At 53.0% G+C, this 12959-nt stretch overlaps 1 protein-coding gene across 3 annotated transcripts; it reads right to left on the bottom strand.

The window, feature by feature from the left end:
* Positions 1–333: 333 nt before the first annotated feature.
* Positions 334–12918, bottom strand: THEMIS2 (thymocyte selection associated family member 2). 3 transcript variants are annotated; one of them, XM_042834618.1, is made up of 6 exons: positions 12152–12918; positions 4745–11845; positions 3341–3481; positions 3024–3224; positions 1652–2863; positions 334–1112 (listed from the first exon to the last, which is right to left on the bottom strand). In XM_042834618.1, the coding sequence occupies exons 2-6, from the start codon at positions 4836–4838 to the stop codon at positions 1018–1020; spliced, it is 1743 nt and encodes a 580-aa protein (XP_042690552.1). In that variant the 5' UTR covers positions 4839–11845; positions 12152–12918; the 3' UTR covers positions 334–1017. The 3 variants fall into 3 exon arrangements, with proteins under 3 accessions (XP_042690552.1, XP_042690553.1, XP_042690551.1); XM_042834619.1 differs by having other exon boundaries at positions 4745–11533; XM_042834617.1 differs by having other exon boundaries at positions 4745–12918.
* Positions 12919–12959: the final 41 nt, after the last annotated feature.

Raw genomic sequence — 12959 nt, 5'->3', positions numbered from 1 at the left:
CAAGAGAGGTATCATAGAATGAATCACAATGTCTTCAACTTGGGAAGGAGTTCAATTACCATGAAAAGTAGTTCTTTCACTACTCTACCCTTTGCTGTTTCTTTAAAGCATTCAAGAGCATCTGACCATGCTGTGAAAGCACTGACAGTGAGTGTAAATCCCAGAGTAGAAACAGAGCAAGAAAGAAAGCAGGAAACCAGCCCATGTCCTAGTAAGGGCTTGAGATCATCTCTGCAGCCTTGTAAATCTGCCCTAGATTCCCAGATGAGGAACAACGCAACAAATCTGAACCCAAAGCTACACAAAGGGAGAGGAAAAAAGCCCAAACAGCAGTTTGCTAATAAATGAAGTTTAAAGTTTATTTTCCAGCTCTGATTTGTACCTGCTTCTATAGTTTAAAGCAGCTGGGACTGGAAATTTCCCTGTATTGGTGCTCCTGGTGACTGGTGGTGCCTTCTCTGATAGGGATGGGATTTGTAGGGAAAGCCTTCAGTGGCCTCTGGTGGATTCCAACAGAGTGACCACAAGAAAGGAATTTGTCTTAGAACTTCTCAGTCTGAAATGCTGATGAGCACAGCACAGCCATGGGCTCCAGCCATGCTATTCTACAAGTGTGTGGGTGATGTTAATGCAGAAGGAGCTGGGTGAGATTAATGTCCCCAAGCCTTGGCTGGCATCTCAGTGCCATGTTGGTGGTTGCTCAGCTCCCAGGATGGTTGCCCCACTGTATGCTGCTCTGGTGCAATTGGAGAGTCCCATAGGCAGCATCTGAGGATGTGATCCACAGCATGACAGCCCCCCATAGCAGAGCAGGGAGGATTTATTCTGCACCTCTGGCTGTTCCTCAGGCGTGTGAGCTGCTTGCATTTGAGCAAAGTGGGCACATATTGAGGCAAATAGAGGCTGTGCTGTGGATCTGAGGATCCTTGAGGTTGTATTCAGCCTTTGTTTAATAGCATTAATTTAACATAAGGTTTAAGAATAGTTGGAGCCTGGACAGCTTCAGAAACCAGAGGATTAAAAAGGAAGAATAGCCTGCACTTTGCGAATCGTCTTCTGGATGCTGCCTTCAATGATTTCATAATCGTGTTCATCACTGCTTGTCTTCACATCTGGAGGAGAACAGCACAGACAGTGCGTGTAATTGGAGCTGGATTATGGCAGAAATCCTACAAGTGGGTGCCCCAGGCTGCTCCCCCCGCCTCCCTGGCTTGGTGATGTGCCCACAGGGGTGCTCACACCAGGACACAGCAATGGTCCCAGTGATCTGCGGCCAAAGGCCTGGAAGGAAGAGGGCTTCTTGCAGTGGGGTGGCAGCTGCTCTGCCCCGGCAGACACCAGTTTCCATTGCCATGGGTCCCTGCAGTCTGTGGGGCAGGAATGTTTCCCATTTGATGGCAGATCAAGGTGAACTGTTTGTCTGCCACGTTCATCTCCTCGTGGGAGGAGGCCAGGCCTTGTTTCCCCTCACACTGTGGTCCATGTCTGGGACAAGGCAATGGAGAAATCACCCTGGGGGTAACCTGGTGCCCGGTTGCAAGTCCCCCAGCAGTTCATCCCTACCCCACATCCAACTGGGAACAGCTGTGGGTACATCAGTGCCCCCGGTGGAAAACATCCCCCACCCCCAGTGACGTTTGCATCCCCTCACCTGTGTCTCCAGGAGCATCATGGAGCTGTGGGGCTGCCGGCCTGTAGGGGCACGGGCTGTACTTGTTGGGGGTGCTCTGCTGGACAGGGAGGCTTTTTGCCTTCAGGGGCGACAAAGGAGCCGGGTGGGCCTGGGGGCTGGCGGGGTGCCGAGGGGCCGGGGGGCAGCTTCCTCTGGGGTGTGCCTGGTTCTTCTGGCCCTGGGCACGGCCTGTGCGTGGCTTTGCCTTCCCACCGGCCGCCTTCGGCTTGGGGGGCCGTGGGGGTGGTGGGGCCGAACCGCCTGGCAGCTGTGCCAGCAGTTGGTAGTAGAAGGCCTCGCTCAGCTCCTCCACGTGGGAGCGGTGCGCAGATGGGGTCTGGGTGCTGACGGGCTCCCCAGTGAGGATGAGGGAGAGGTCCAACCACTGGGGCGGGATCTCAAAGCCCTCATCCGGCTCCTCGCAGAAGCTGCTGAGCAGAAAGGGCTGGGAGATGCGGGCCTCCAAGCGCAGGGAGGAGAAGGAACCCAACACGTCCCGCTCCAGCGCCGGATCCGTGACCACCACCCGCACATCGCACGGCAGCGTCAGACGTTCCAGCAGCTCGGCCAGCCCGTACTTCTTGCTGTCGCACACCTCCTCCACGAAGCTGCCCCCCAGGTCCAGCGGCAGCAGGAGCTCCTCGCCCTCCTCATCCTCTCCGTCCTCCTCCTCGCTGTGGCGCCGGCACAAGAGCCTGGTGCTGCCGGCGTTCTGCAGCAGCTGCCGGGCCTCCAGCCGGTCGCCCACGCTGAGCGGAGGCACGTCGTCCCCGCGGCCCTCGCAGTCCTGCGTCACCACCACGTGCAGCCGCTGGCCTGGCTGCAGGCCGGCCGCCAGCTCCTGCACCCCGGCAAATTGCCGAGGCCGCCGGCGGAACTGGCCCTGGTAGGCACCGGAGAGGAGGAAGCGGCGGGCGCTGCTGCGGGCCGAGGCCAACACCCTCCAGGAGTGGGAGCAGCCGTGGATGTGCAGCCGCTGCCCCTTCTGCAGGCGGGAGGCCCAGGAGCTCTCGAAGATGGCGGCGCTGTGGGGCCCCTCCAGGATCTCGGCCTGGGCCGGCAGCACCTCCTCCATCCCCAGCAGCTCGCTGAGCAGCAGTGGCCGGGCGAAGTGCATGTCTTGAGACTCCTCCGTCACGTCTTCCACGTCCACCTCCAGCGTGGAGGGGATTTTCACCTGGTCCCTGCGCACTGCAGGAGCAGAGCCGCCCTGGTTTTGTGCTCGCTCCACGCCGTAGAGAAGCCCTCCCCACAACCGCCCCCCCTGCAGCCTCACACGCTGCCTGTATCCCAGCACCAAACCTGGCACCTCCACCCTCAGCACCCTTCCCAACTCTGCAACTGGACTCACAGTGCATGGTGGCCTGCACCTCGTATACAGGGCTCAGCAGCAAGGCATGTGGGCTGATGCTGGGGCACAGCAGGGGTTGTGTCTGCCCACCGCTCTGCCCCACAGCCTGGTGCAGGGTCAGGCCCTTCTGCCTGCTGCCTGGCCGGGAGGGTCCCTGTGGTGTAGGACATGGCGACGGAGATGAAGAGAGCTGGAAAAGACCTGCGGGATGGCAAAGCTGAGCCCCCTGTGGCCATAAAGGTCTCCTGGGGAGGAGGGTCCCATGGGGAGAAGTGGGGCTTGGGGGTAGTGGGCCAGATCAGAACAGCCCTGCTCACCCTTAAACGTCGGTGGCAGCTCTGTCTTCTGCCCCGTCTGCACGTTCTCACAGATAACCTTCTGCAGTGTGACGGCCGTGACTTTCAGCAGATCCCCGGTTGACAGGCAGCACTCATTGCCAGAGATCTCATATACGGACCCTGTGGGGTGAGGAGGGACCCGTCACAAACTTGGCAGCAACTGGATCTGCAGCCCGTGTGGCCCCTGCACCTCCTGTTTGTGAGCTGGGGGGTGGAGGTGTGCCAGCTCCGCTGCTCCGCTGCCTCCCAGCAGAGCACAGGGATGCAGAGCTCTCACCCAGCAGCATGGGAACCCCAGGAGTGGTGCAGGAAGCTGCCAGCACCAAACCTACCTCCAGCTGTAAGCTGGTCAGAAATGGGGTTATTTCTGCCCAGCTGACTCATTCTGGGCCCAGATGCTTTGATTACCAGTGGGCAGAGATTGTTTTTGGTCACACAAGACCTCACAATCTGTTGCTGCTGCTGGAGATCTGGATGAGTGGAGCTGGGACAGGGCACCTTGAGGGCTGAATATGGTGGAGCTCAGCACAGCTGTGTGGGGTGGGCAGCCAGCATCACTTGGGCTGCACCCACGAGTGTTGACATGGTGAGAAGGCTCTCAGTTGTCGGAGAGAGGTGCTGGGCAAATCAGGAAGATTGGAAAAGCAAAGCTCCTGAAGAGGGAAGTCTTCGGGGAAGTTAAACATCCATCCCAACTGAGCAGCGTTATCCCACCACAACTGCTTTCTCTTTACAAGTCAGTGTGACATCAAGAAATGCTACAAATTCCACAAGTCCAGCTGGTAAATGCCACATTGCTGATAGCACAGCAGGCAAGAACCCAGAGTGCATTTCCAGCATTTTTGAGAGGCCCAGAAATCTAGCCAAAGCATTTGGTTATTTCTGACTCCATTTCACCCACAACATTGCTATCAGCTGAAGCAGCATCAGGACTTCACCTTTACCTAAGATGTCTCTGTGGCCACAGCCCAGGAGGAAGCAGAGAGCTCAGATCAGACTGTGAGGCTGCTCTCTTGCTCCACTCCTTGCGCTGGGGCCAGGAGCAGTGCCATCCCACTTCTCTCCAGCCACCGAGTCACCAACCCTGCCAGAGCCACCACCCAGAGGGGATTCACTGCCTGGGTGAGAGTTCAGATGGCCTCTGTCGCCCCACCGCCTTCCTGGCAGCACTGGGGCACTCAGCTGAATGGGTGCTGGCTGTAAAGGAGAAAGGTTTGCCTCAGGCACAAGCAGCTGGCAGCAGCACAAATATGTGTGCCATCCCCCAGCACCTGCTGACAAGGAATCTTCAAGGCAGGAGGGGAGAGCTCAGGCTGCGGTGGTATTGAGAGTGGATGTGGGGAGGTGGCAGAGCCTGGGAGGATGTGGGCACTCAGTACTCACCTTGGAAGTAGACACCAGAGCATATCCTGAGGATGCGAGGAAGGGTGGCGGCGTCCAGGGAGCAGATGTATTCCTGGAAGGAGAGGGGCTCCATGCCCGCACTGCTGGGTGCTGTGGGTCACTCTGCAGGGAGTGAACGATGTAGGAGACAGCTCTGTGCTCTGCTTTGACTTCTGTGTGCTTTTCACTTCTGCTTCTCACAGGAGTAGTTCCCTCTCTGGCCACAACCCCTCTCCTCCCGCAGCGCTCCGCTCTGTGCTGACATCCTCCTTACACCCACACCCTGGCACCCACCACAACCTGATGCTTCCCAGCCCTGCTCTGCCAGTGCTGGCAGTGGCTGAAGGCACGAGCCCCCAGCTTTGCTACGGTGTTTCCCTGGATGTGCTGATGCTCCAGCTTGTCCTGCCCAGGCTGTCCCCACTTCATGTGTCCCATACACAGCTCTGTGGCTGAGGTCAGGCAGGCAGACAGTGCTGTGGGGCAGAGGTTGGGTCCGTACAGAGCACCTCTGAGCCAAAAAAAAAAAGGCTGTGCCCAGGCTGCCCTCAACCCACACAGGCACCTTTAGCCTGCTCACCTCCAGGTGTTCAGATCCCATTTGCCCCCAGCACAAATGTCCCCTGCACTGTGCAAGGGATCCACTACACTGATGGTGCACCACGCCACGTGTGGGTGCAGCAGCCTCAGCCATGGGCAAGGCAGGAGCCAGAGCCACAAGCCTCCAGGATGGGCAGCAACATCCGGCTCATTCTCCCCTTGAGACAGACCCCATCCTTCACCAAAGCCTTTGAGCATTGGTCCCCAGGGCCACTGGCCCCACACACCGACCCGAGTAGGCTGCTGAGATGGAAACAGCATTTTGGAGATCTGCAGCTCCAGCTCTCCAGACCTGATCCAGATCTGCAGCTTTTTGTTACAGCTTTCCTCCAACTTGGCTGATGAATAAAACTGAAACTGCAAGCTAGGAACAGCAGGAAGATGGGCCTGAGTGTGGAAATAAAACTTGAAGAGAAGTTTTTTGAAGAGATGATGGACAAAATCATGCCTCTCTCTGCTCCGATTCCAGCTACAGAAATCAGCTGCACTTGTGTTTTCCATTGGAACAGGAAGAAGCGATCCGATGGAAAGAGTGTGCTGCAGCACTGTGAGTCCTGTACATGGGCAACTTCAGTATGCCTTAAATGTCACAGCAGTAGGGACATCCTGAGATCTTCCACTTGGAGCTGGGCTGCCCTTGGCACCAGGGCAGGTCGGCTGTGTCAAGACCAGGACAGCCTACGAAGATGAAGACCTCCTGTCCTTCTGCATTCCTTCTCCCATACAAAATGCTTCCCTAATGCTCAGCCTTGCATATCCCAAGCTACAAATGTGGCCATTGGCCCATTCCAAAAATGCTCCTGTTGTGTTGCAAACCCAGCCTCCCAGCTGTATTAGTCGTCCTTTGTTGGACCTTCTCTATATATTCCTCTTGAACTCAGGGTTCAACACTGCGCTCAGTGCAGCCAGGCAGCAGGAGCAGCCTCTCTTGATCAGCCAGCAGTGACCTGGTGTTAGAACAGCACTCAGTATGCTCTGTTCACAGAATCGTGCAATCACAGAATGGATTCAGTTGGAGGGGACCTCAAAGCCCACCCAGCCCTAACCCTGCTGTGGGCTGGGGGCCCTGCACCAGGTTGGGATGCCCAGGCCTCTATCATTGGGCTTGGGCACCTCCAGGAATGGGGTGCTGCAGGCAGTGCCTCACAGCCCCTGGGTAAAGAAAGGCAGGTGGGACATCAGGAGCTTGCAAGTGAGTCAGAGGCCAAAATGCCTCCAGGTAACAGGCGCAAAGCATCTGCAGAGCTTTGGTGAGAGCAGGTCATCACAGGATAGTATGGTTCTGTGTCAGACTTAGATAGTCAGAGTCAGAGATGGTTAGAGCCACTGAAGATGTTGTTCATCGTCTGCAGACCTGCACTGTGCTGCCAGCCTGGGGAAAAATGGAAGGGAGACTGGAAACAGAATTAGGTTAAAAGTCAGAAGGGAGAAAAATATGTTTAAATATATAAGGTCATATAAGGTCATACAGGAAAATGTACAGTGGCCTAAAGGGAACAGTGATAATTAGTAAAGCCAGCAAAACCAATGCCACAGAGCTGCTTGAAAGCTCAGGAGCAGTGAACACTGTTGGAGAAGATACTGAAGGCTGTTCTTGCTCTTTGCTGAGGCTGCCATTCACACCTGTGAAAAACAATGAAGCAGAGTCAGCATAGAGGAAACCCAGCACTTGTATAGCTCTGCTCATGGGCACTTGTTGGGATGCTGTTGTAGGCTGCTGGTCCAGCTGCCCCTGATCCTCATGGCATTTGAGCAACACATGGCAACATGCTCCAGAGAGATGCTGGTGAGTGCGTCTGCCCCAGGATGTTTGGGACCCAGTGTCCCCATCTCTCTGGAAAGTTTAAGAAAATAGAAATGGTCATGGAGGTGTCCAGCCCTGGACGTGGAGACTGTAAGCACGGTGGAGGAGGTGGTTCCACGCTCAGCTCAAAACCACACCAGATCTTGCCTGAAAGAAGCCTCTGTGAGCCGGCCTGCAGGCTGCTGAGCTGCAGTGAGGAGCCAGGCCTGACTGCAATGGCAAATTGGAGTCAAGGAGGAAGGAGCTGGGCCAGGAGCATCTCTTCAGCGCTGTGTGGGGAGTGAGGAGATGGCAAGACACATCCAGGCCAGCTGATGATAGGCCGTGGGGTAAGCGGCTCTGCTTTGGGGCAGCGACATCTGCTATGCTCTCCTGGCAGCTCAGCCTTCAGCCTGATTTCATCCAATGGGGCTCAGGAGAGGGGAAGAGGTTGGCACACGCAGTGGGCCCAGGAGGGCTGGGATGCCTGTAGGAAGCCACAGAGCAGCTGCAGGAAGAAAAAAACAGCTGTCAGGGCTTCGTCAGCCCCAAAGCTCTGGGCTGAATAAACGAGTGGAATGAATGACCCAGTGTTTTCATTTCCTCCTGCCAGCACTGCCTGTAGGACAAGGCCAACGGCCCTGGGAACCACTGGTTCCACGCACACCGAAACTGCCTCATTCCCATCTGTGCTCAGCCCTCACTTCCCCATGAAGGATGTGACACCACTGTGGCTCTGAGGCACACAGCCCTCACTGGGTGCCCCCTCTGATCTCAGCACAGAGGGGTCCTGCCCAGCAGCGCCTTGCTGTGCAGACAGGAGGGCAGCTATGGAGCCACAGGACATGGAGTTGGGAGCTCCTCACCAGCAGATCCCACTGTGCCAGTATGGGGGACAGCACAGTGTGGGCAACCAGGGCTCACGTTTTAGTTTTTATCCCCCTGAAGCTCCAAAGATGCAAATGGCAGAGGGCAGAGCAGAGGACTTGCATCAGAGGAAGTTGCCACAATCCTCTGGGCTCAGATTGCTGACAGGAAGGTGAACGCAATTACTCTTTTCCTCCAGAGGAAAAAAGCACCTTTTGTTATCATCACTAACATACGGAGGAAAAAAGATGCTGGAAATGGTTTATATAAATTCAAAGGCTGAACTGAGTTTGTGTTGGTCTCGACTTGGATTTTGGTCAGCAAGAAGCAGCTGACACCAGCACCAACAACACCAACACCAACAACCATGAGTTGTCTTCTGCATGTGGAGCAGCCAAAACAAAATGGTCAAAAGAGAAAGGTGTGGAGCCTATCATCAGATAGAAGGGCCCAGTGATATCAGCCAAGGAATTGCTGTTGGCTAACAATGCCAGCAGTCAGAGCGCTTCCATCAGTCCCACACAGCTGCAAAAGACAGGGTGGACAGGAGCCCTTTTATAAGAAATGGTGAAGGAAGTTCCATCTGAACATGGTGTTGCTGTGCCAACGAGGAGCACTGCAGCAGGCTGCCCAGACAGGTCCCAAAGCTGTATGGATGCTGCCCTGGGCTACGTGCTCTATCAGAACCTTGCTTCACTTCCAACAGTCCCTTCTGATTCCAACCATTCCATAAAGTTGTTTTGTTTTTTGGGTTGCTTTTTCGTGGGATTGGCTTTCCCCCAACCCCAACCAACCATAAACACCACATAACCAAAGAGGAAGCGGTGAGCAGACGGCGTTTCTCATAAATCATGTGGAACTTCTGAGCCCCTGCGCTGGGACTGAGCACAGCAAGCGAAAGGAAACACACACTTGTATGTGGCAAGGTCCTGACAGGGCTGCGGGGTCAGCAGAGGTGCCCTCTGCTTGCTACAAGCACCGCAGTGAACTTGAAATGAATGGGACCCTGGATTCATTATATATAATTAAAAAAAATAATAATGAAAATAGAAGAAACTGGGGCAGAAGGGGTTTTGGAGGTTTAAACTAATCTGAGAAACTGAACTGGAGAGATCCCAAGGCTTTCCTCCTGAATAATATTTTGGGAGGTCAACATTTTCATTATGTTGCTTTGTATGTTAAGGGTCAGTGGGTCCGAAGACAATTCAGTTTGGATTCAGGAAGTTGCAGCACCTCACCAGTATCTCCACTTGCCTACCAATACCAGAATGGAGCAAAGAGCCAATTCTGGGTGGAATTTTAACCCCCAACAGAACCACTGCATTCAAGTCCAGGCCAATAGTGAAATACTTCTGTATTGATCATATGGCTAACATAGCTCATGGAAGCAGGGAGTAGAAAACCAGTGGACAACAGTGGAATAAATGAGATTTTGAAGGAAATTGGAGGCTGGTCATTGACAGAATGGCTTGCTCACCTTTTGCAGGTTGTCCAACACTATTCTAACAGTGGCTAACAGTTATGATTATTAGGATGTATGGAAGCTGCACTAATGCAGATGTGCTTTACCTGATGCTACCTAAAGGTTATGGAAGTCTCAGATAAGGGATTTGAAACTTCCAAAGGGGAAAAGTGAAGTCTCAAAATGACTTTCTGGTTCAGATATTTGCTCAAGGTTGAAGTTCTGCTTTAAATTCCAGATATCCCACTTCTCTGTAATAAACATACTGGATGTTCCTCTTCATGACTTCCATAAAGAACTGACAACCTTGAGAAAGTGGCACAAATCCAAGACAGAAAGCAATCAGAAGAGAGAAAGTGCCTTCCCCAAGCTGAGTCCATTTACCTCATGACAATTATTTGTGAGTGAACTCACTGTCCTGAACTCACAGGATTCTCTCCTGCTGAGGAGGAGTGAAGGAGGAGCTCGGTGGGCACCAGCCAGTTGGCCAAGGTCTATCAGCTGCAGTGCTGCATGTAAAGGAGAGCAATATCCACAGCACAGCTCAACTGAAGCATTCATGGGCAGGAGGGCTGGAACTTGATGATCCTTGAGGTCCCTTCCAACCCAAGCCATCCTATGAGTTGGGATTCAAGCTTGCTGTCTCCTGGCAGAGAAAAAGCTGCTCAAGACACATTCCTCTGTGTCATTTCCACTTCCACTGTACTCGCTGGTAGATGTCATGTGTAGCATCTCACAGAAGCATTCCCAGCCAGTCACTGCAGTGTCAAGAGATTTTTTTGGTGCTAGCAGAGATAAACAGGCTTGATAAGAGCCACCAGAACTTTGGCTCCATCTTCCCTGGTTAGGATGGGCTGTTTGTATGCAAAGTCTTGCATTTATCTTGAAAAAAATTCAGAGCACTCAATAAATGGCTTCTCTGCTGCTTGCCCTGTGGTACTCAGCATCACATGGAGGTGACAGGGTGACAAAGAGGATCCCCAGGTCATCACCAGGGCGTAGCAAGACCAGGTCAGAATAGGACAGTGAGCATAGGCACCACTGCCCAGCAGCTCTGGCCCACAACAAAGCCAAGTGCAAAGTCTTGCAGCTGGGTACTCCAAGCTAGGGGACAAAAGGACTGAGCACAGCCCCACCAAAAGAACTTAGGGGTGCTGCTCAGCTAGGCATGAGCCAGCCATGTGCCCTCAGCACAGAAAGGCAACCACACCTCGGGCTGCATTTAAAACAAGGCCAGCAGGGCAAGGAAGGTGATCCTGCCCAGATGCTTTCCTGTGCAACCTGCTCTAGGGAACCTGTTTCTGGGGAAGGGGTTGGTCTGGGAACCTCCAGAGGTCCCTTCCAGGCCCTATGATTCTGTGAGTCTGTGAACTTCTCTCTGCCATCCCTCAGATGGACTGGTACCTCACTGAGCCCTTGGCAAACCTCTCAGCTGTGCCACATCCTAAACAACACTTTGAGATCTTCGTTGAACCAAAAGGCCATATCCATGCTCACAGTCAGGCCCTGCAGGCTCAGGACACCCTCCACCCCTGCACATAGGGCTGCCAGCTGCTTTCTGTCCGTGCAGTAATTCACAGAGACAAAATGTCATTCTGTTGTGTCCTTTCTGCTCAGGTGACAGTTGGTGGATAGAGCTACTTGGAAAACAGTGCTGGTTTTCTCATCTGCAGAGCACCATTCAAGCCACATCAGGTATTACCAGTTATTTTCAGCCAACCTGGGGTTGTGGATCTCATCTTCTTCCTTTGCCAATCTCAGCCATTACGTTGGCTTCTGACAGCATTTGCAGGCTCAGGCAGAGAAGACATTTAGGTACCAGCACTCTCCATTGTGCCAGGGCTCCTGACCTCAGGATTTCTTCTCCTTTTATCTTCATGTGGCTTGGCTAGAAGAAAGCAAAGTGAAGCAGACACAGAGGCAGTGGCAGTCACAGGGGCACATGATGTCTGTGCTGTAAGAAGTCAGAAGCAAGGCTTGAACTGTTCAGCTTCAGGCAATGGGAGGAAGTCACACCTTGTCATAAACACCTCCAGGTAGCACAGCTGTCCACCTGCTCCTCTGGTGTCCACTCTAACTGGGGAAACATAAAAATTGCCTGAAGAATTACCTTTCAGGGTAGACACACAACTGATTTTAGGCACAACTGATTTTAGGCACTCCTTGAGTTATCATGACCTGCTTGTCGTTCAAAGTCCTAAGCTTTGACTACTGATGTTGTAGCTGATGTTACAACAAGCAAGAGGCCAGAGCTCCTCAGACAAGAAGCAGGAATCAACAAGCAGGGTCCCAGCCAGACCAGCCCAGGTGAAAGGTGAAGTCAGCTGCTAGGATCCAATCAACAGTGGGCTCAGCATGAAGCACCCTCACAGCTGATAACGCTTCTGACCTGTTAACAAGCAAGCAGTATCAGAATAACTTGCAAAATCTGAACTGAACCAGCAGCACTACTGAAGCAGACATGGGGATTACTGTTTCAAAAGGCTATTTCCAGGCTTTCCCTCATCTTTGCTGAACAGTGGAATTGCTATCAAAGTAACTCAATACTCTGCTGTGCCTACAGAAGAAAGGTTAACTGGGAACAAGGTTCTGCAAGCTTTTGGAATCATAAAAGCAAAAATCATAAAAGGATGAACTGCTGGTTGTGCCTCCCTTCGGAAAGGACTTGCCCTGCCATGACACAGAGATCACTTACCCACCAGAAGGAATGCTGCAGTTTTCAACTCTCACTCCTCTTAGACATATCTAGAAGTAGATGAGGAACCTCAGGCAGGAACTGACACAGCAGAGTCCAGAAATTAATCAGGAAAGCCTCTGTATGTGGCCATGACCAGAATTAACACATGCAATGTTAACTCAGTTCTACTGGCCAGTTCCTCAAAAGTCAGCACAAAGACTAGCAGCTTTCCATCTAGGTGTCTTTGCAAGATGGCAATAACTCGGACCATGGCAGGTATATCAGAATAACCTAAGTGGTGCTAGGAGGACATTTGCTATTTAAGACCTCCTTCTCAACCATCTTCTGCAAACGTGTCTGAATTTGCTACGATGTGCCAGATGATACCAGATGGCAGTTATACACAAGAAGGTGGTCGTGTGGATGTGGGCTCTTCAGCAGCTTCTCCTCTTCTTAAAGATTCCCTGAAAAAGAAGGCATTTCTTGGAAGCAAAACACAACACCAAGGCAACCGTCAGAACTCAGTGGGAAGGTGCAGGGTGTTCTGAGAAAGGCAGCAAAAAGAAGACAGGGACAGTGGGAGTTCCAGTCATATGCACTGGCCTGATGCCAGCGAGTCAGGTATCACCTGTGGGCTACAGGACTTCCAGGAAGGCTAATTTCAAAGAAAAGGACCCAAACCACGTCTGGCTGCTCTCAGCTGGGCACAGTCCTACTTCCCTAGCTTCCTTTAAAAGCTGCAGCCTGAGCCAGCCACTAAGAACAAGCCTGCAGTGATGGCTGCAGTGGCACAACTCCTTTAATAGGCCACAAAAAATGTACAATC

The sequence above is a fragment of the Centrocercus urophasianus genome, unplaced genomic scaffold (genome assembly GCF_019232065.1).
Source record: "Centrocercus urophasianus isolate 14NV4802_14NV808 unplaced genomic scaffold, USGS_Curo_1.0 seq_48, whole genome shotgun sequence".
In the NCBI taxonomy this organism is placed as follows: Eukaryota; Metazoa; Chordata; class Aves; order Galliformes; family Phasianidae; genus Centrocercus; species Centrocercus urophasianus.
This window is presented reverse-complemented; position numbering and strand designations above follow the sequence as displayed.